General features: G+C 41.4%; 1 protein-coding gene across 1 annotated transcript; it reads right to left on the bottom strand.

Moving 5' to 3' along the window:
- Positions 1–7,779: 7,779 nt before the first annotated feature.
- Positions 7,780–15,687, bottom strand: tnfsf11 (TNF superfamily member 11). The gene is made up of 4 exons (XM_027009589.3): positions 15,421–15,687; positions 13,722–13,751; positions 9,752–9,878; positions 7,780–9,663 (listed from the first exon to the last, which is right to left on the bottom strand). The coding sequence occupies exons 1-4, from the start codon at positions 15,604–15,606 to the stop codon at positions 9,242–9,244; spliced, it is 765 nt and encodes a 254-aa protein (XP_026865390.2). The 5' UTR covers positions 15,607–15,687; the 3' UTR covers positions 7,780–9,241.
- Positions 15,688–22,694: the final 7,007 nt, after the last annotated feature.

Genomic DNA, 22,694 nt, shown 5'->3' with positions numbered 1-22,694 from the left:
TAAACCTATAAAAAAAACTACACCAATATTTTGAACACAGTAGCTTTTATTATAAAATGGGTTTCAGCAGGGTTAGGGCATATGACAGACACACAATTAATGTAAATCTTCACAGCATCAAAGCAGTCAGAACTGTTCCAGAGCCGCACTGGCTACTCCCTTGAAAGAATGCAGTCATTGAGCTAATGCAAGAGAATGTTGTCCTGTCTGTGTTTATAGTCTGTCTTTGATTCCTGGAGTAATTACTCAAATCATCTGATTAGTACCTAATTTTTCTTCTGAGAAGTCATATTTTGAATGCCCTCAGTCACTTTCTGGACAAGCACATGATCAGTGACAAAACATCTCTGTATTTAATACAGATAACTTTTTCTTATTCTCCTTATTAAATGTTGGGTGTACATGTTCAGTTCCACAGTGGGTGTAAATCCAGGAGACTAATATCTGCCGACCTTTGACAATGGCATCTGTAATAATTGTGGGGAGCTTTACACGCAGCCACGCCTTCAAGGCTTCCAGGCTGCAGATAAAGAGAGCCACCCCCTTGCTGTCTGCCGCATGGTGCCATGTGAAATTAGCATTGTGTAGACATGAGGCCACGATGATGATCATTTAGGAAGTTTAGTCAACTCTACCCAGGGCATCAGAAGAGCTGGCAGCTCACCTAGCACAGCCATTCTGCATGTGGAGCACGCTGTGGTGAAGCAGGCACCAAATCCTGACCAGTGTTTAGCCTGACGATCTCTACTCTGTGATTTGTTTGAGTCATGAGGGAGGGGGGACTGGACCACCGGTGTGAATGAGATGACCGTATGACCATATGACCGTAGTCTTCTCACGGTATCAGTGCACGGCCTGCAACTTAGTCTTGTTTATTCTAAAACAGCAAGAGTTTTCTGACATGTACAAACAAATAGAGGATTTTGAGAGTGCACATGCAAAACTGATTTTAAGATTACAAAAACATGACTTTGGGCAAATATTCAATAATGTACAGGAGCCCATAGTCTGGTACAGTGCTAATGGGACAGCGGGTTATTGTTGTAAATTGTGTTATAAATATACAATAGAATGGAAAATTTGAGGTGACACAGATAAGTGGCCTATGTGGTTTCATCTTGCCACTGTACCTCAAGCTCTCTCTATCTGTAGTCTAAACATTTCTTTGTAAGCAGTGTCTCTGGAAAGCCCCTGGTCAGTTTTCAGTCAGCACTAATTTTTTTATGACTACCTGATGAAAAGGCTGCAGGTTAGCACAGATGTGTTTGTCTGTAAAAACTGGGAAGTGCAGAGAGAAATGCAGCCATGCGCTGAGTGAAATCTGTGGATGATCTTGTAACAAGATAATAACAAGATAATCCCATGAAAGAAGGGATAATTAAGGTCATATTCAGTTACCCTAGGGAGAGGGGCAGTAGTGAGCGTAACCCTAGGGAGAGGGGCAGTAGTGAGCGTTACCCTAGGGAGAGGGGCAGTAGTGAGCGTTACCCTAGGGAGAGGGGCAGTAGTGAGCGTAACCCTAGGGAGAGGGGCAGTAGTGAGCGTAACCCTAGGGAGAGGGGCAGTAGTGAGCGTTACCCTAGGGAGAGGGGCAGTAGTGAGCGTAACCCTAGGGAGAGGGGCAGTAGTGAGCGTTACCCTAGGGAGAGGGGCAGTAGTGAGCGTAACCGTAGGGAGAGGGGCAGTAGTGAGCGTTACCCTAGGGAGAGGGGCAGTAGTGAGCGTAACCCTAGGGAGAGGGGCAGTAGTGAGCGTAACCCTAAGGAGAGGGGCAGTAGTGAGCGTAACCCTAGGGAGAGGGGCAGTAGTGAGTATGAGATAACGTGCCACCTGGTTTGTGAGCAGCTACCCAGTGGCATTCTAACATGTGACATTCTGGAAAGTTTCTAATCATTTGCAGCTTTGGGAGGGGTAGGCGAAATGTTGGTGAAGGCTACGAGAGCTGGATAATGGAATATTTCACAGACATTTAAAATGTGAGTGCAAACACCGTGGAATGCTTGTAGTTTAACTACAAGCATTCCACGGTGTTTGCACTCACATTTTAAATCCTGTTTTGTGGTCTGTTCGGTGTGTGATGTCAAACAGTTCAGGAAACCTGGCCATCTTTGAAGTGTTGTGGCTAGACTTGTGTGATTGCCAAGTTCTGCTAGCAGTGAGAAAAAGCCAATGGACTGTTTGTGGATGATGTGTGTTCATGTGACTTGCAGCGAGTCCTCTCATTCAGGCAGTCTCTAACTGACACTGCTTCACCATTACTGTTTAGGAAGCTGCTATGGTCACGACTGCCACAGGGTAATCAGACCCAGGTGTCCTCATGAGGACAAATAATCAGATCTACTGTTACTGGAACGCTAAGTTAACCAAGTTCTACAGATAATTAACTCACAATGGCCTGTAGAATGCAACTGCCTTAATTTTAACTTATTAATATTGGACCTAATTGTAGTATTTACAGTAATTTTGCAGTGCATCATGCTTTCTCTATCGATCCATGAGGTTTCTGACATGGACTTTATCAAATAAGTACATAATAGATAATATACTGTCCTGAACAGTTACGCAACATTTTGACCAGTAAATTCCATTTTCTAAAAACTTTCAGACTTGTAATTTGGATCCATTTAAAACAAGGAATGGTTTTTCCATCAGTTTCCACAGAAGACTGATTGTCAAACCATCCAATACAAAGAGAAAAGATCCAGGCAAACATCCCACAAAGTCCCACTGTGTAGAAACAGATTAGCCTCCAGGTGAACTTCACCAAGAAGAATGGAGGATCCTCACAAGTGTATCCACACCAAAGGCCACACATAAATGCCAGAGGAGAGTATGTTCTTCTAGCAGCAAGTAGACTACCAAACGTATTACTCAGAAATAAATCAGAAACTCAGCATGTGCCTGTCCATGCATTTTTACTGATGTATGTCCTAACATTAGACAACGTACCGTTTGTTTAAGATTTTATATGTTCTAGCTTTACCTCAAGCTCTTATGACTGAGAGGTTTTTTTTTAAGTGTTTGCATGTTTGCACATTTCATGAATACAGCTGCTGTCATGGAGTTCATTACACAGCCTCCAAAATGACAAACAGATGTCTTTGTCTGCCTTTGTAGCTGCAGAATAAAACCAAACTGATATTCTTCTGCTTAACCGCAAAGGCGTGAGAATTGGTTTTACACCGCCAGCAAACAAATGGGACTGGTGTTTTGCGAAACATAGTTAAGGCGAGAACTGTCATGCTTTGTGTGATCTGTGTGATCTTTATTAAAAGCCATCCATTTTTCCATTAGATTCAACATTCACTAGATGTTTCTGGGGAGGTGTATTTTGAATCAGCAGCCATATGGTTTTTTGGTTGGTAAAACACTTAAAAGTAACTTATGTTGTGTTATTTTCATGAGGCTTATTGTATCTCCATACATTATGAAAGCCAGATTGACAAACATAAGGGGATGAATATCTAATATAAGTTCATGTTAACTTAATGCTAAAACATGTTAAAAATGTTTAAGATGAAATTGTCAAAACATTAAAATGACTGTACTGAAAACACTTCCTATCACATTCACTCTCTTAGGGTAAACAATACTCTATTGTTTATGACATACTGGAATAATCTGTTACTTACAAAACATCTGTGGTTTTCTAATGGCTGTTTCACAATGGATGGCAGCTTTACATTATATTCTGTGCCCTGGTTTCTGGGCATTGCATATGCAGAACAAAACGACAAGGCTCTGCCAATTTGATACCACATCAAAGCTGATTCCTGTCCTCTGTGAACACTCCAGTGATCTTATGGCATTATCATGTTTCTCCACATTTTGTTGTTTTTTGTTTGTTTTGTGGGTAATAAACAGAAATGTGCGATTCCAGCTCCTTTTAAATGACATTTTCATTACAGTGCATCACATCACGATGTGGTTTTGATTATAAGGTCTTAATGAATAGCTCACATTTAAAACTTTCAGCAGTATGATTGGCTCTCATGTACATGTCAAGCGCTGTTTGACGTACGCTCTTAGATACAGGGCAGAGATAGCATCGCACCTCATGCCTCACACAGCTCACTTCTTTTCTTCTTTCAGCAAAGGAACAGATAAGATCACAAGTGCATGTAAGGAGAACAATCTGTCTGCAGTTTGATCTTACACACCACAGGGCCTCACAATTAACTGGGGCAGGTAAAGATTCTGGGAAGCTTCGTTTGAGTCGTTTGTGGTTTGCTGCTATGTCAGCAGCTTACCAAATACGCCCAGCTCTTGCTGTGTGTCTGCAGCCCTTTCTATCTATGGCACTGTGGAAAGAAATCAGCACCATATGAACAACATTCCACTTGGCCTTCAGCCTGGGTGTGTTGTTCCTGGTGGTTTGAGGAGTCTGGAGTCTAATTAATTTAGGTTTATGTGTGTCACTTCCTGGCACAGTCCTGCCTTGGGTCTTTGAAATTCCATGCTACCCTGAGACTAGTGTGACACTAAACAGGTTAAGCATTATTGACAAGCATAAATACACAACATTTCTCAACAAATCACAATATAAGTTGATGCCGAATATCATGTTACACTTTGCAGTACCACTCTTACTGTAACTAGACACTTAAACACATATTCAATATAAACAAATGGATCATGAAATATGTATTAATGCTCAGATCTTGTCCTCTTTCAACAAAGATGTAGATTCTGGATGTAGATCACAACTGCATGTATGTAACACTGTTATTGTATCTTTGTTATCTCTGGCATGAAAATTGTTACGAAATATCATATACAAGGTTTATAATAAAACATAAAAAGTTACTTAAGCATCGTTGCTTCCAACCATAATTCAAAAGAGAGTTACAATAAAATGCATTTTTATGTAAGACTTTACCTGAAATAATTCTTACAAAGATCAATACCAACTCACACTGACACATGAAGCTTTTAGACAGATAATATTTCAGAGCAGCAGCTATATCAAGTGGTATGGCTGTCTGTACAGTTCAGCTATTCTGAGTTTACATACCACACAAGCACTGCAGCAAGATTAGGACACAAGACAATGTTATCCCAAATATCAGCAACACATCACACACCACCCCATACAGCTCAGATCATTACTAGGAATTACATCAAATATATGATGCCGATTAGTTTCTGAGCACCTTGCTAATTTAGGATTCAGCATACCTTTAAGTAGGCGACTGGATAATACTGCCATGTATGAGTCAGTAGGGGAGTCCCTCTCTACAACCACATCATATCCTGTTTGTTACTGAAATAATATTTTTGGAGCTTCATGAGAGTCCCTGAACATTCATCTCAGACAAATACTGGAAAATGGATGTCTTTGTATTTTTGTTGTTATAACTGTTATATGTATTGGTTTTAAAAAGTATCATTTAAATGTTATAAAACTGTCATTGTGCATGCTGTATCTATTCTGATTTCCTTCTTTAAAAAACAGACCCTTAGTTATTCTTTTCTTAAAGATCAACACCACTAACGTTACAGTACTCCAGAATGGTGATTTAGTCTGAGCCAGTCCATGATGGTTTAGCCTTTATGGATCACACTGATTGGAACTGTGCTGTCCAAGGTCCTGAAGTCAGTGGGAAGACTACCAGAGGTCAGCAGGGGGGCCTTTCCCTGCTGTCCAAACTACCTGGATGTGATTCAGTCATAGTGCTTTCTGAACCCTCCCATCACTAGTGGAGCTCCGTCAACAAACGAGCCACATGTGAGCACGCCAGCTGCTCCGTGACTCTAATGTGCTTAACAAAGCTCCCAGCTGCTCCATAAATGTAACCTTTTTCGTCTCACCACAGAATCCCATAAAACAAGAAATCCTGAGTTTTCTAATCGTATAACATATCAATGTCTCCAGTATATGCTGACAAAAGCACTATTTGGATACAAAATATGACCAGATGTGGTGTAGGCCCACTGACCCTTGGGGAATGCTAGCTCACATTATGATCAGACATGTTACTGATACCTCTATATGGGACTGTGAGCTTCATTTTAGAGGCACCAAGCATTCATTGTTATATATAGGCCAACCTTTTACAAAGGCCTTTTTACATGTGAACAGCAAATGGCAAAAGAATTATGCTATGACACCAGGAAAGCAAAATTAAATGGCACAACTCATAGACTGTACCAATACTGTCACACCTGCCACAGCAACACCATGTAGTCTACTGACAAGGACTATGCTACCAAGAAAACCCATTCGTTCCCAGTCTCCTGGATATTGACAGCACCTGTGGCTTCTTTGTTCCCAGTCTCCTGGATATTGACGACACCTGTGGCTTGTTTGTTCCCAGTCTCCTGGATATTGACCGCACCTGTGGCTTGTTTGTTCCCAGTCTCCTGGATATTGACGGCACCTGTGGCTTGTTTGTTCCCAGTCTCCTGGATATTGACGGCACCTGTGGCTTGTTTGTTCCCAGTCTCCTGGATATTGACGGCACCTGTGGCTTGTTTGTTCCCAGTCTCCTGGATATTGACGGCACCTGTGGCTTGTTTGTTCCCAGTCTCCTGGATATTGACGGCACCTGTGGCTTGTTTGTTCCCAGTCTCCTGGATATTGACGGCACCTGTGGCTTGTTTGTTCCCAGTCTCCTGGATATTGACGGCACCTGTGGCTTGTTTGTTCCCAGTCTCCTGGATATTGACGACACCTGTGGCTTGTTTGTTCCCAGTCTCCTGGATATTGACAGCACCTGTGGCTTGTTTGTTCCCAGTCTCCTGGATATTGACAGCACCTGTAGCTTGTTAACATGCAGTGTCTTCGTGTATATGTGCCTAAGACTTTGTTCAATCTTTGCGAAATCTCATTTGCTTGCCTTGTGTTTCTGAGAGATACCGTGCAGTTGTATTGTTTCTCTGATCTCTCATTTCTTTGCTCATATCTTTGGAGTTCTCTTTGCCTGCCACTTGTTGGATTTGTTTGTTTTTTCCCTGTCTGTTTCTCGGACTACATTTTGGATTGACCTTTATTAGATTTCTCAGTATTCCTGCACTCGATTCTGTCTCTGTTCTCCAAATGTTACTCATACTCCACATGGCAGATATTGGGAAATCCTATTATTCAGAAAAGTAAAATGACATCCAGGGGTTTTGCTGTATTTGCAGTGTAAATGAACTTATGAGATAGGCTGTAAATAACCAAATCAATATTACATGTAGGTGCAGTAGTGTAAAAACAGCAAAACCTCTGGTCTTAATCAAGTAAGGACAGTGTTGATTCACATTTAAAAGTTGTTACCTGTTCAACAGTTCTCAGTTTTTACATGTTTCAGACACATGGCCTACTTACCATTCAGCTCTGGTGTACGTAGAGCCAGCGGTATAGCGAGCCTTTCGGGTTTTCCTGATGGCACAGTGCTTTGGTTGGACACGTACACTGGGCAGCATTCAGCCGTAAAAATGCCACCACGTACTCGCTATGTTTTTGAAATAATCAGACAATGTCAACCTCCCCAAATGACTTGGATTTTTGGGAAAGCAAAAAGATCTGTCTTGGACAACTAGTTCAATCAAATTGTCTTAGCTTTCTGTGTAGTTTTGGGTACTCTCCAAGTTAGAACCTTATTCTATTTTAAAAACCTCATGCTAAGAGTGGTTGTATGTTCAAAGCCAGTATTATTTAGTATGAGAACTTTATCACTGCCAATTGTTTTCAAAACGTCAGCTATGCATTCATAGTGATATAGCATAGTAATATAGCTAGTTAGCCATTTTGAACTGAAAGAAAAAAAACAAATACATTTTAGTCATGTTTAGAAAAGTATTTTTATTAGTTAAAATGTTATAAATAAACATACAATTAAACCAAACATTTGCTGAGATATGAAAACTTATTACAATTTAAGGTTGAAATTTAAAACTGTATGTTTAACAAAAAATTCTGCTTTAAATGAGCATTGCACACAGAATTGTCAAATAAGTGATACATAAATACAGAGTTTCTTTAATGAGAAACCACTCGGTATAAGCTTTAGAGGAGCCCCATGCTTCTCAATGGAAAAAGAGAAAAGCGCTTCTACAACTGACCAACAGTCAATGTCTGTCATCCCAAAGCTCTGTGATGACCAGAGCACAGGCAGGCATACATACTGTACAGAAGTTTACAACAAGACAGAACATTTTACAAATGTCAATCTCTTTCATCAATAAAAATAAATAAATACATTTAGTGCATATTCTCATTTTCTCCAAAAGGAGTAAAATGAAAAAAACTTTTAAATTAGCGTGTACCAAACTCAGTTTGGTTCGATGTACTCCTGTCGATCACTCTAACCCTCCTAAAGACAGTCCAGCTATCTTGATTTTATTGCCCTTCCTATGAATATTTTGTTCAAATGCCAAATGGTGAGCTACAGATGTCTGCAGATAGTTTGCTTCTTTATTGATTTTTTTAACTAAAACTTTGTACTAAAATCCCAATCAGCAACTAACAGGGAATTTAAAGTATATATGTGTGTGAGAAAAATATTTTTATTTTTTAATATATATAATCTTTTTTTAAGGAGTCCTCAGTCCTTTACACACAGATGTACGTTTGCTGTGGTTTCTCTACCTATAATGATTGGGCTCATGAAGACCTGCTGGGTGACTGTTCTTCACAGGCAGGTGACTCACGTGCACTAGAGCAGCACAGTGCAGTCACGACTGGCATAAGGAGCCTCTCAGACCATGACCTCCGGGGCCGCTGGTGTCTGGAAGCCCCGGTCCATCAACAACGCGATACCCTCGGTAGCGTGGTGGTTACTTGGGATTTAATCGATCACGATTAAAGGTAAGGTGGACATGCTTTCCCAAACACACTTCATGAGTCCTAATGAGCAGATGGGTTTTTCTCGACCTCTTCCAAAGATTTCATGTGTGTCTGTTGCACAAATGGCAGCTGAATATAAACTATGACAGCCAAGGTTGAATTTGTGTGTTAAACTTTGGAACTTTAAAGTTTTGATCAAATGAGATATCCTTAATCCAGAATTCTGAAATCCATATTAAAAATAGCAATGCATTAGATTAACATTAGATTGTCAAAACCTTGATTCCATAATTAACAGTTACAAGTGAAGTCTGATGTGCCTTTAAATGATGTACAATAATAATCTATGCTGAACAAAAATACAAGTCAGTGATGGAGAATAGAAGTGCTCAGTGGTTTTGCCATTTTGAGAATGTTCATAAGGTTGTGGATGTGCAGAGACCAGTTCAGTAGCAAAATAAACAAAGTTCAGTTGCTCATTTTAAAAGCACCGAAATAAGTCCCCTCAGGTTCCGGGTCCAGTAGCCAGGAGTTGGACACATTGACGAAAAGGCCGTCACTTTTTTGCAAGCGCACACTTCGCCCCTGCTGCACACAGTACATGTTGTAGTTCCGGTTGCTCCATTGCAGGGTGCCTCCACTCTTTGACAGAAGCACTGGTCTGAACTTGGACTGAGAATGTATCTCATGGTAAATGTACTGAATCAGTTGGGCGTTGCTGACGTCCTGTTTTTTGGAGGCGTGATCAGCTGCGTAGCGGAAACAGGTCTTGGCATACACGTAATACAGTCCTTGCTCTGCCATTACAAGTCGGCCATCGTGGTACTTGAACCTTATCAGAATGCTTCGGTCTTGGTCCCAGTGGACTGTGGTCACCACAGCAGGCTCAGCTGTGGGGTCAAACACAGGAGACGTTAGATGGTATAGCGTATCGTGTCAACATCCATATGGAGCTGAACAGTAATGGCGTTTACTTACTGCTAGAGAAGTCGATGGGGGTCTTAACTGAAAGGTGAGCTACTGGTGCCGCATTCCGCCTCTTACACTTCTCCCTAGTCTGTATGTCTCTGAGTGCATCGGCTATGATTGGCTCAGAATGAACCTCCTGAAGAAGAGGAAGACAAAGATGAAGATGAACACACGTGGAATGTAGAACCATAGGAATAACTGGAGGTTAACCACACAGCAGGAAGATGAGTAACGCACAGGGATTTTCATGTCTCACACAAGACGACGACATGGGACTTTTTTGAGATCATAAGCTTAGCCATAAAGCTAACCTTCCGAACACTACTCCAAGTCATGTAATATGCCAAAACTTAAGTAGGCCAATATGTAGATATCAATATATTTAAATACTAATACTTATTTTACAATACAAGTATTTAGTATTTAGACCAGATTTAATTAAACCATGACAAAAGAATAATGGCAAGTAAATTAATTAATTAATTAATCATAAATTAACAGTGTGTATACTGTGAACCATTGTTAGGATTAATAGGATTTTCTTTAGGATAAATATGATTTTTTTCTAAGTCAAAAAAGGTATAGTCTGGTATAGTCTGAGCAACTTTGTGGCATGGCTTCGTTACTGTACCTCTCCTGGTACTAAATTGGTATTCCTGATTAAAACCAAACACTCTATAAACATTCTAAGATATTTGCTCACATCATCTAAACACCATTTTCATGGGCCTACTGAACTCCTCCTTCTAAACGTATGAAGCAAAGTGACTCCTCGGTTTAGTTGTTTCACCCCAGTTCTGACTACTTACTGGGAGGGGTTGGGTTGTGTAGCGCTCAGAGCACTGTCTCCTCACTGTAGTCTCACTTATAAAGGGTCTATGCAATGAGCTGAGTTTGCTCATGTCCACCAGAAACATCAGTTCTATCAGTTCGGATATATCACACATTTTTGTAATTATTAGCAACAACTGACATTTGAGTGATATCAGGTCTGGTGTGTTATAAACTTTATATGAAATGTAAATAAATGAAACTAACACAAAAACTAAAGGCCAAATCAAGAACAATTAGTATGACTACAGTAACCAGACTGAGTGTATAAAAACAAACAAAAAACAAGTTAATTAAATTTGTGAGATTGTGTGCATGTAAATTATAAAGGATATTTGATTGTATAAATGAGCAAAGTATGACGTACATACACATTTGGCTTACAAACGATTGCTGTCTATGTTAATTAGCCTTGCTAAGCGAGTTGGCTCCTGCTGTGGGCAGTTGAGTGTTAATTTAATCAAGTGTTAAAATATACACACGGGACACTTAGTGCTAGTTAGTACAAATATTCTGGTCTAAATGTCGATGTTCCCTATGAATGTGTGATGGAAAGAATGAATGCACACAAAAATAGTATTTGCATTTATTGCACATTGTAATATTTAGACTGAAAAAGTTGAATAGATTAACAAGAAAGATGCAGTTTAAGTTTGAGAAAAATAAATTATTTCCAAAAGTTACAGTTCAGTCACAGCTGTTGGATATTTGGTAAATCTCCAAGATTTGTCACCTAAAGTGTAAACTTAATTCCTTTGGGAAAGTTGCAGTGGGAGGTTCTATTCACCTGGGAATCTGTTTATGATGTGCAACTTTAATCTGGGAATGATAGGATTTATGACAGAATGTCAAGAGAGGTAGTTGATTTCTTTGATGTTCCTGGCCACACTGGCTGTACAGGCCAACACCGAATAAGGAGGTCATGTTCATCACTCTTCATGGAGTGAAGTGAAACATGCTTCCTTGAAAACATAGACTTTGATCAGAAGTCTTTAGGATTACATTAGTGTTTTCAGGAAGAGGCAACCATTTTATTGAATTTAGTAGAAAAAAAGATCACAGAGAATAAGCAAAGTGATTTATGTCCCTAAATGTGATTTTGCATCTATTTATTTTTTAAAGATATTTCAGATTTTGCATCTTAGATCATTTCAGATAAATTACACGTTACTTGCTCTCTCAAGAGAACTGAAGAAGAGCACAGAAATGACCCACTGCTGCCCTGGGCCTGGGGCAAACCCAGCCATAGAAGTGACCCACTGCTGCCCTGGGCCTGGGGCAAACCCAGCCATAGAAGTTACCCACTGCTGCCCTGGTTCTCAGAGAGGAACAATACGATCGGTTAGACTCTGTCCACAGGGCAAAAACACAGCGTTTTTGAATCACCTGTAACACCCTAAAACATATTAACCTATTATGAATGCTGAATAAAACCTGTATTTTGAGGCTTGATGTTAAGTTTAACACTGAAGTATTCCTTTTAGAATATGAAAATCACAGCCCAGCTTGCTTATCCAACTCAAGAGCCAACTTACCCTGCAAAAAAATATTTTCAAACTGCATATCCATTAAAAGGTTTTATCTAAATGTAAAATGCTAACTGCTAAAGAGCTACAACACTGTGGCATCAGATGGTATCAGTACTGTACAGAAAATTTAGTCTACCTTAACACGTAATTTACAATATGGTTCATTTCACTTGATGCACAAGCACTCTGCTCACACCAACAACGAGAAACATCTTTAAGGCAGTTTAAGGTGTATATGGTTAGAAAGCCTCCCCATGCTGCATTGCTTTTGAGGGCTGATGTATATATCACCTTCAAATGTACCTATTGGATCTGCATCAGTAACTGCAGGTTCAGTGCAAAGTATTAGTGACGCGCATCACTGTTTCAACATAAAAATATGACATGCTTTTACACACAGCATATGTACAATATACCAAATGTTTCTGAAATGTAATACTATGTTTTCCACAACCAGCCCCAAATATTATGGCTACCATCTCACAGTAAACACCATAACTCTGCAATCTCTATTAAAGACCCAGATTTGCGGCTTCGGTGCAGAGTTCTGGACTTTGTCCACATGCTATGACCATAAGAGTTTGAGCCGACCACAAACAGAAAGCAGGCCAGTATATACAACCTCTCCAACTAGGCTGTAGCAATAAAAAACACAACAAGAGACATGACAGATTTATACAGTTTTTTTTTTAGTTTAGATTTAGCTTTTCCTCGGAAGAAATGATAAAAACTTGATATTCCTCACCGTCTAGCACAAACCATCAGCCTTACAGTTCACAGACAACACAGCATGACCAAGGAATCATTACTCAATTACTTATGAATATAACAAGACAATACATTTCCCTCTGCAGACAGTGTGGGAGCAAAAAAGGGATAATGTATCAAACTAAATCAAGAGCTGTTTGATAAATAAAAACCTCTACATTTTAAATGTTGCTCGTGTTATCTCTGCTTCCATGCTGCACCTGCTCTATTATACATGTGATCACCACTAGTGATGAGGAGGATGGTGATGTCACTACCAAAGCCCTGTGCAAGCCACTCCCCCGACACCCCAGTCTTTGGTCATGAGGTGATCATCTCCAGCAGGCAACCATTATCTGGGTATTAACCACATCACTGTTCACAAACGGCCTGGTAGGTGATAGTACAGGTTAACCTCTGACAAAAAGCAGACCTAAGCTCTCTGGATGACCTTTGCACAGACACCCCGAGCACCGCGGTTAAGGAAATGCTGTACGTCAGTGGTGGAACGCAGTAGAATGTTTACTCTCCGCGTTAAACAAATGAGGAAAAAGCAACATGCACTCGCACACACTGGGCTGAGAATGCGACTCGGTTATCATTAATAAAAGACAAACATTAGATGTATTCCACTACGCACCATTTATGACCATTTTTATTATATTGAGGAAAGTATAAGCACTAGGATATCCGGGTTCGTGAAAATAAAGAATAGTCTTGTTTCAGCAAAGCTTCAGCTTTTAAGGGCTTTGTAGTTTAGCACCAAATAAAGATAACATAAAACCACATCACCTACTGTAGCTGTGAGAGCAACCTGTAAAATGGCAGTAAAGAAAGAAAACCTGAAGGACATTGTTAAAGCTCACACTCACCTCAACAGGCTGTGCAGAAGACAGGTCCACCTGAAAAAACACAACACCGATCAGTCCACGTCTGGATTCACTCAAGAGACGCCGCCACTGTAAAACTGTACCAACAACTTGGTACTGGGCAGCTGCCTGTTAGCATGTTAAAACTTATGAAAAGGTAATTGTAATAAATAAATAAACAAACAAACAAACAAACAAACATTTAGAGGTCATTTAGAACCTCTGTCTGACTGCATGTGCTGAAAGTTTTGATGGTTCTTTGAATGCTTGCTGAGGAGATGGAATCACGGGAGTGTGTCTGTTAAGTGATGTCTGTCAGACTGGCCCAGCATACCACCGCTGAGACATGAAAAACAACCCAAACGTTCCATGCAGGTGTGAGGACAGCCATGCCAGATCCATGAGTCACCCTAAAGTACATACAGGTGCAATACCAAGAGATTCTGTTTTACAATATTTCTCCTATAAAATGTATGATTCTCTCTCCATGTATAAAGTGTGCAAAGAGGTTTTTTTTTTTAAATGAGCGGTTTTATTACAAGGTCTTTTGTTTTGTTAATTTGAAGATTTTCGCCCTACAACTATTTCCAAAGCCAATCTGAAATCCATCCTCCTCCCCTCTTGCGTCTGCTCCTTGGACTCTCCTCTAGGACACGTAAACCCTCAGACAAACTGATGTTCGTGCCAAAGCCTCACAAAACAAGATGCTATTATCCTTCTCAACATTCAACCAACAGCAAGGAGAACTGGGTTTGGTTAGCCCTGAAAGCATGTGCTGAGGCCACAAAACATTTTCTCATGACTGTTAAATTGTGATAATCCATTAAATCTGAAACTCCTAAATGAACTAATGAAAGCTGCAAAGACCCTTAAAGGTTTTTCCCCCAAATGCTGCATTCTGCACTGTTCTAAGGCCAGTTTACAAACTCTGCTCTCACTCTCTCTTTATCTAGAGGATAAAACAAAACAATGGTAAAGGTTTGTTAAAGAGGCATAACAACAGGTCATGACATGTGAAAAATTAATAACTAATTTCCCAACCTATCAGCAGCCTTTTACCACCATGAAGCTGCAGTAACCATCAAAAGAGCTAACCAAACGCATCTGGATGGGCGGACTAAAGTCATGCGAAAAGTGTGGAGAAATGTGGAGAGGTGAGGAGAAATGTGGAGAGGTTTGAAGAAGTGTGGAGCAGTGTGGAGAAATGTGGAGCAGCCGCTGGTTCTAATGACCCGGGTGGTGCAACAGGCGAGGCGCGCGCACTTAGCGAGGCGGAAAAGCAAGCGAATTTTCTGCTTTTGAAAATACAAACACGTGAGGCATCTTGCTGCAGAATCGCTGTGAAAGTGTTTTCGGAGAAGTTAAGCGCCGTGATCGCGCTGCCTGAAGATGATCTCCAAAAGCATTCGAGCCACGCACATAAGATAAGCTCCAACCGCCATTTCCAGCGCGCAGTCACTCCGATTTCCATGTGACAGGTAAAGCCAAACCCCGCGGACTACAACAGGCTGGGGAATTGGTAAAAAAAATAATAAAGTTTGTGCACTAACACTTTTTTGACAGTGCAGACTTTGCAATCTGTTTTTGATTTCAGCAAAAACAGCCTCAAGGTCGTCAGAGAACAGTGTAAACATTTTCAGAAATGTGGAGAGCTGCTTGTTTGAACCCGTACCGCCAGTCGCGCGGATTAGAGAGCGCTTACCTCGCGCAGATAACCGGTCAAATGCAGCAGAATCATGACGGTCGATGCGACCTGCAGCAATCCCATAAGAGCCAGGGCTCCAAGCACGAGTGGCCTGTGCGTGCTCGCGGCAGAAGGGAAGCGCGCTCGCCCGTGCTCCATGTCGCTGTGGCTCCGCAGGTAACCGCGGTAGTAATTAGCTGCCATGAGCGCTCGCTTCAAATAGTCTTCTCAGTAGCAGGAAGTTGGTGCTGAACAGAGCCATATAAACAGTGGGTGGGCAATGCGCTTCCCTGCTTTGTTAACAGGCAGCCAATCGGGTAGTAGACGCGTTTCCTATACAGCAGTAATGTGGTTGCGCTTTGGAGATGTGGACGCATTAGTGACATTAGCACCACCCAGACCATAGTACACACAACTGCACACCAAGGAGGTTAAGGAAACACCATGTGGCTTTTAAAAAGTCGTGTTTAAATTGTTTAGTTAAGTACTTCATATTGAATTCAACTATGAAGTCTCAGAAATGCATGGGAATGTACCTATTTTGCTCACTTGTTCTGTCACGAAGCTCGTTGTGGGAGGTTGCGCCCTAGCCACTAATTGCCTGGATGATGCTAACACTGGGTTGACTCACACAGTAAAGGCTGGAGGGTGCAGGATGTGGACTCCTTGGTGTGTTTTGCGTAAATTGCTTCACCTTAGCAGCAGATGCAATAGTGCGATGTCTGTCACTGAGCTGCCATTGGTTTAAAATATACGATATGAGAATAGACTTATTTGGCAAAACAGTAGAAACACCTAGCAATTAATTCATTAATCTAATCTACATAATAAGGAAAAGGACTATTCTTGCCTTCAAAACAGCTTTGGTCCTTACTGGGATGCTGGCTTACAAGTCTTGAACCATGTGGGATGTTGGACACCTTTCAAGGAGCAAAACCAGTTTGCGAACTGGAGGAAGTGATAACATGATCTACAGTATCTCCTCCAGAGTTGCACCAATAAATGCAGCGATGATGAGGTTTAAATGCCACTTTCTTCTGGTATCCATGGAACTATGTTTTAGCTGTGCGTATGGAGTCATTATCATCACGGGACATGAAACATCGTGAGCGAACAGTGACCAGTGTTAGGGTGCACACGGGCCTGGCGTTTATTCCATGGTCATCATGCCAACCATGGAGAGAAATCTTAATCATGCCCACGCATTTACTGCAAATACCATCACGCATCCACCGTGACATTTGGAAGTTGGTAACATGCATTGTGGGTTGGAGGCATCCTATGACTTTCCTAAAATGTAAGCATGTCCAGATGTAGGAGAAATGATGAAAGATGTGACGCATCAGACCATTCAGTTCCATTTTCCATTCAGACAGTGGATTGGATTTGGAGCTCCTTGCACCAGGTTATGTGTGTTATATGTTATGTTATATGTTATGTGTGTTATATGTTATATGTTATGTTATATGTTATGTGTGTTATATGTGTGTTATCTGTTATGTGTGTTATATGTCTTTCTTTCGACACAAGCAGTTTGAAAATAGCATTATTTCCGTGCATTCTGTCGCTGTAATAGTCTTTACTGAGCCAGGGTGCCAGAGGTACAGATTAAACCCTGCAGTGATTTTTTCCTTTGCTGTGTTGTTTAGCAAATGTCCTGCAGTGTGTCCATGTCTTTACAGATGCAGTGTGTCATATGTTGTCTTGAGTTTCTATACTGTTTCCCTTTATGTATTAAAAGTTTTTGTGACTGATGCATGTGCATATTATTAGATATGTTGCTTTGAATAATATATGAAAGTGCTGTTATAACGCTTATGACTCACCTGTGAAATGTCTTTTGTAATTGTAATGAGGTTATTTCAAAACTAAAGTTCTAGTGTTTACATTATTTTGTCTTTTCTCTGTAGTATTCTTCATATAAACTACAACAGTATGAGCCTATTAGATGGGTTGGAGGGTGAAGGAGAGAACGTACCTCACCTGGAACTACAACAGTCACTAATGTGAAGCTACTTGATGCATCATATCAGTGATTTGCTAAGGATCTCCTTAACATTTACAATTTTGGCACTTTTTTGACAATATTATGTGGTGTGACTTACAAAAATACTTTTGTTATCTACTCAAGAGTGATGCATTTCAGCCACTACAAATAGGTCAGAGTACAAGTACCACTGAACCAAGACTCTGCTGGATACAAGAATCAGTGCTTCTACCTAGAAAGAAAGAAAGAAAATTATTTTTAATTAAAAGATAAACATATCCTAAGTGCAGTACCAAACAACAGTATGTGCTGATCCCTGGGAGGAAGGGACATAGTAGTGCAATTCTGAATATTTCAAGAAAATAAGTTCAATAAGTGCAGGATTAGTGATCACTTTCCTTTACACTCCCACACTGGGAAACCTCATGACTTGGCTCTCTGAGCTGGTGGTGGACGTTACTCACTGTTCCTAGTGCTCTTCATAAAAATAACAGCCTGAAGTACAAACTTGACTGACATGAGATTATTTTAAGAAGCTGCAGGGACAATAGACTTTAACAGATTTTGCAAAAGCTCAGAAAACCACTGGGTGTCAACAAAGGTTCATGGGCAAAATTTAACTCCTGTGCCTTCAACCCAAACACTGCAACCTCATTGCTCTGAAATCAGTGCACAGCTATTATTTATATTTTATTTTTTTCCTGTAACCACAAATCTTACTGGTACTTATTGTGTCAGATTACATTTGTAACCAAATTCACTCCCAGTTTTTGGCAAAGCTGATGTCTGTTAACGACTATCAGTCCACCTAAATTCGCCCACTCCACAGTGCATGAGCCTGGGTGAGGCCACTGTCCAAGCCCAGCACCTTCTCTGACCTTTTGAACTCCACCGGCCAGCCAAGCAGTTATCCCACGCTGCCCCGCGCTGTCCTGCGCTGCCCCACGCTGCCTCATGCTGGCCCTCTGCAGTCATTAATATAGCGTGAGAACCCCTATTTTTGCAGTGGGTTTCTTGTGCCTTGAGCTATTTTCCGCAGCGTGCGGGCGATGGGGTTGCGGCGGTAAGGTTTGGGTGGTATTTATACCCCTTTGTTTTGCCATGTGAGCTGTTCTTGCCTGAGCCAGGAGGTCGTTGAACAAGCCGTTCTTGGTGCTCCAGCAGAATATGAAAGGCGGCCAAAACCATACGATGTTGAGAGGATAGCAAGCGAAAGCAGCGCCAGGCACTTTTCTTTGTGCTGAGCAGGCCTCGGGAGGTTATTATTAGCTCTCGTGTGAGCTGTGTCTTGCATGCACACGATGAGAGAGCGTTAGTGCCAATATCCTCTCCGTGTTTCTCAGACTGCGGAGTCACCACGGGCGTTTCTGTTTTTTGTTTACTCTTCCTCTAGACTCCGTGTGGGTGTCCTATAGTGTTTCAGGCCAACCACCTACTTTGCATAAGATTCATTGTATTTCAGTACTTCAGTGTGGACAGGAACTGAAGCATGAATTATTAACACCCCTGGGCTGAAATTCAACTCCGTTCAGGGATTTTGCCTGTTGTAGTACTACCCAAAGAGAGTATTACATTTTGATGTAATCTTTAAGGTTGTAGAGTTCTTGATTCCTAGATCTCCCTCTACAGTTATCACCAGTCAGGATCCGGTGATGAACATCAAACTGTGGAAAGAAAGACGAAGACAGAAAAGAGCACACTGTTGCCCTTCCTTTCTCTTCCTCCCACATCCTGTGTGGTATGTCCAGCCCAAAACATCTTCCTCCTCATCCTTCGCCTGTGCTTTAGGAAACAGGATGGCTGGAGTGCTCGTATGGGAGTGGACAGCAGGACTGCTGCACTTTAGACCTTGTTTGTGAACTTACCATGGCAACAAATGTTTTTCCGAAGACCTGCATCTGCTCAGACACAGCACATACAAAGAGTCAGTGGTTTTATCCGAACTACACATTTATAGAGATAATTTAATAAATAAATTTCTTAGCAATCATATTCTGGCTATTACATGTATTTGGATAAGCTTATGACCAATGTAATATGAGTAAATTGATTTAAATTAATAGAGCAGAAATTAATAATCATGAACTGAGTCACAGGGAGACCCAAATCCCATTAGGAATATTTAACCCTCTTCCTGTAAGGAATTGCTGTTGCCATAAGTATTATGAAAATATTACAAAACACAAACTTGTGCCAGCATGCTCAGAGATCACGCTGCTTAAAGACAGGAAAGGCACAACGAACTCCCTCATAAGTGCTTATTCTGGTATGCAATCCATTTATTTATAGCCTGAAATAGATCAGAGAAACACCCATCTTAGATGATGATCACATGCCAAAAGCCATTTACACTGGATCTTCAAGATCTGTACAGGAGTACTCTCATTACACTTTTCAGTAAACCTTATTTTTGTCTTTTTTGGAAAACAAACTGCACTTAATCAAGTTAAAAAAAAAATCCACAATTGCCCTTTCAGATGTGTAACACATTTGTGATTTTTGAGTTATCTATACTGTGACCTGCAGTTTTTCTTTCTTCTAGTACTTGTACTGATATGGTGGACATTATACTCGCTTTGTCATTCACTTTGTGATTTTAAAGTGAACAAAGCACAGTAGGTCCAGTGGTGCACCAGTTCAGCTGAAAAGCTGGTTGGAAGCCTGACAGTTTCTAGTTATCCACACAGAGACTGGAACTGGCCCTCTTAGTGTGCGCAAAGCCACATCCACAACTCTTCTGAATGGACTATCCACAAGGTGTAAACATGCAGTATGTCACCACGTTAGCAGTCCTTCCTCTGCTGTCCGCAGACAACTCCCTGCTTGTCTTTTTGTCAGTTGAAGCCTAATTAGCGAAGCCACATTTCTGCGCTTTTGGAGCTGACATGAGCGCTCCTTCCCCTCCGTAACTCTCGGTGAACCGTTCAGGCCAGAGCTTTCCAGCTGGCAGTTGGAGGGAGCTGCCCTACTGACCGAACTCTTACTGATGTTAAGAGTCCCACAGCTCCACAGCACACAACCACCACCGACGGAATCAGACATGAGTGGGAATAGCAGCTGAGCATCCTGGGAGAGCTCCTGCCTCATCTGCACAGCCCCACTTCTCATTTCCATTGTCTACCTCCACTGTATCATGTAAACAGAGGGTTGCTTGTACTTGGGGATTAAGACCGAGGAGGCCAGAGGCTGATGTCATTGGAAGGAGGTGCAGGCGTGTCTGTGCTGTCAGAGCAACGTGACCGTATGAGCTCATGAGTTGAAATCATCATAAAATGTATATAGATCAAAGAGACAATGGCAGTATTATTGGGAGGAACTAGGTGTAGCTTTGTGGACGGACTGTGGACTGAACGCACAGCCGTGCTGCGCCAGAATGTCTCATCCAAGGCCACCTTGGCTGTTTTCTATCACATGAATCAAAAATATTTTCAGAGGGGAGAAGGAGTGCAGTAGCTCCTTGGGAGGAGGTATTTTGAATGCTGGCAAGGACTTTGCTTTCACATGTAAACCATTGTTTCTTTCAATAAACTCTGGTATTTTAAAATGACTCAGCTGCTCTTCGGCAGAGTGAAGGATGTTCTAGATCTCTCCGGGCTGGAATGCTCCCACGGTGGGACTTTTCCATCACAAACAGGGCTTGCCTCGCTGAGTGCAGGGCCGGGGGAGCCCGCACCACCCACCCGGCCAACTCATCTCCACCCGGACGGCAGGAATAAGGTCGCACCCAGCCCACAAATGAACCCAGTGTTGTGTGTGTCGTGTCGTTGTCTGAGATACCCTGGATAACGGCTCTCTGCTGAAACAATGATCCATGGTGAAATGAAAACACAGAGCTCGCATGCTTCGCAAAGATGATGCGCAAAATCTCACTGGCACATCAGCCCATGACTGCAGGTGGAAAAACCAGGACTTAGAGGGCGGGCACGAGGTCAATCGGTTCATGTTTTAACACATTTAAACCAATAAAGTAGCTGTGTGATTGACACTTGGCACGTGACAAGCTGTCTGCTATGTAAGCAGAGCAAACATTTCAATTTGAATACGGTTTCACATTTAGAAATGTAACAAACATTGTCTTAAATCAGCTTTACAGGAACCAGGCCCCCAATTAGACTCCTAATGAGCAGCTCAAAAGTGAGAGACAAGAAAAATCTCTCTGGAATAAGGAAGGAAGCTTGAGGGAGCCAGACTCAAAAATCATTCTTGAGTGAAACTGGACAGCAGTGCTCATAAATAAATGAATCACAATAAATATAAACAGAGAAACAGTAACTTGGTACATTATAATAGTCCAAAAATAGTAAATTCTAACAGTGCTAATTTACAGAAAGATCTTGTTCACCACAGTGGAGTGCATGGCAGGTAAAAGAGTTGAGTAGTGTCATGTCATGTAAGTCCAGAAAGATCCACAGGGGTTAGGACCAGAATGAGAAGAACATTCGACAAAAAAAGACTGAAAAGCAATGAAAAGCATTTCAGTGCTATAAAATGTGAAAGGTCTCATTGGAACTTGCTGTTGCAGTTCCTCACTTGTGCTTCAATGAAATCCCAGGTCCCGGAGAGGATTTATGTGCACATGCTCAATCTGGGAACATTTAAGGAAGGAGGAGATTATTCTGAAAAATGTCCAGTTTTCAGGGATACATTTATTAGTATTTGAACTTTGATGGTAAATTAATTAACACAAACCAGAGTATATTCGTAGAAAATGACCTGCCAAAAACATTACAAAAACTGAAGTGCTTTACACGTCTATGTGCAGGGCTAAGTGAATCCAGTTTGAAAATTGTCAATAAATCTTTATATGGGAAAACAGAAAACAATATTAAACAGTGTAGGTGGGGATCCCCCTTTACATGAAATGGCCAACCTGCCATATATCAGGAATACCAAAGCAGTGATTCAAGCCTGTGACTGGGTGCACTGGAGTCATTCTGCAACACTGGCATTTTGTTGGTGTTGAGAAGGAAATGATATCATGGTCTGACTCACGATAGAGTCGGGGGGGGGGGTGTGTGTGAGTGTGTGGGGGGGATTCCAGTCTGAGACCAAGCCTGTCTGATGTTAGACCACACTAGTCAAGACGTGAGGTCAGGCTTACGTCCTTCATAGGACTCAGCCTGTGCGGAGCCCTGCTGTTTAACAGCTGAGAGGGATAGTGCCATGAAGAATGTCTCTGAGCACCCTGTGATCAACACACTAATGGGCTTTGTTTGATGTGCCATGTTAAATCTGCCCCTTTGTAAGCTTTGTGAGTCCTTTCATGTTCTTCTCTTTCCCTGCTAAGCCTACAATTACTTCAGCT

The sequence above is a fragment of the Electrophorus electricus genome, chromosome 4, assembly GCF_041902795.1.
Source record: "Electrophorus electricus isolate QZ-2024a chromosome 4, ASM4190279v1, whole genome shotgun sequence".
In the NCBI taxonomy this organism is placed as follows: domain Eukaryota; kingdom Metazoa; phylum Chordata; class Actinopteri; order Gymnotiformes; family Gymnotidae; genus Electrophorus; species Electrophorus electricus.
Note: the sequence above shows the minus strand (reverse complement) of the source record. Positions and strands in the feature narration are given on the sequence as shown.

Bases quoted from the DNA above. Each gene is read 5' to 3' on its own strand.
- tnfsf11 (XM_027009589.3), bottom strand. From the start codon at position 15,606: ATGGCAGCTAATTACTACCGCGGTTACCTGCGGAGCCACAGCGACATG. The intron at 13,752-15,420 runs GTAAGCGCTCTC...GTGTTTTTTCAG, and splicing joins TGACCGGTTATCTGCGCGAG to GTGGACCTGTCTTCTGCACA. The intron at 9,664-9,751 runs GTAAGTAAACGC...TTGACCCCACAG, and splicing joins CCCCATCGACTTCTCTAGCA to CTGAGCCTGCTGTGGTGACC.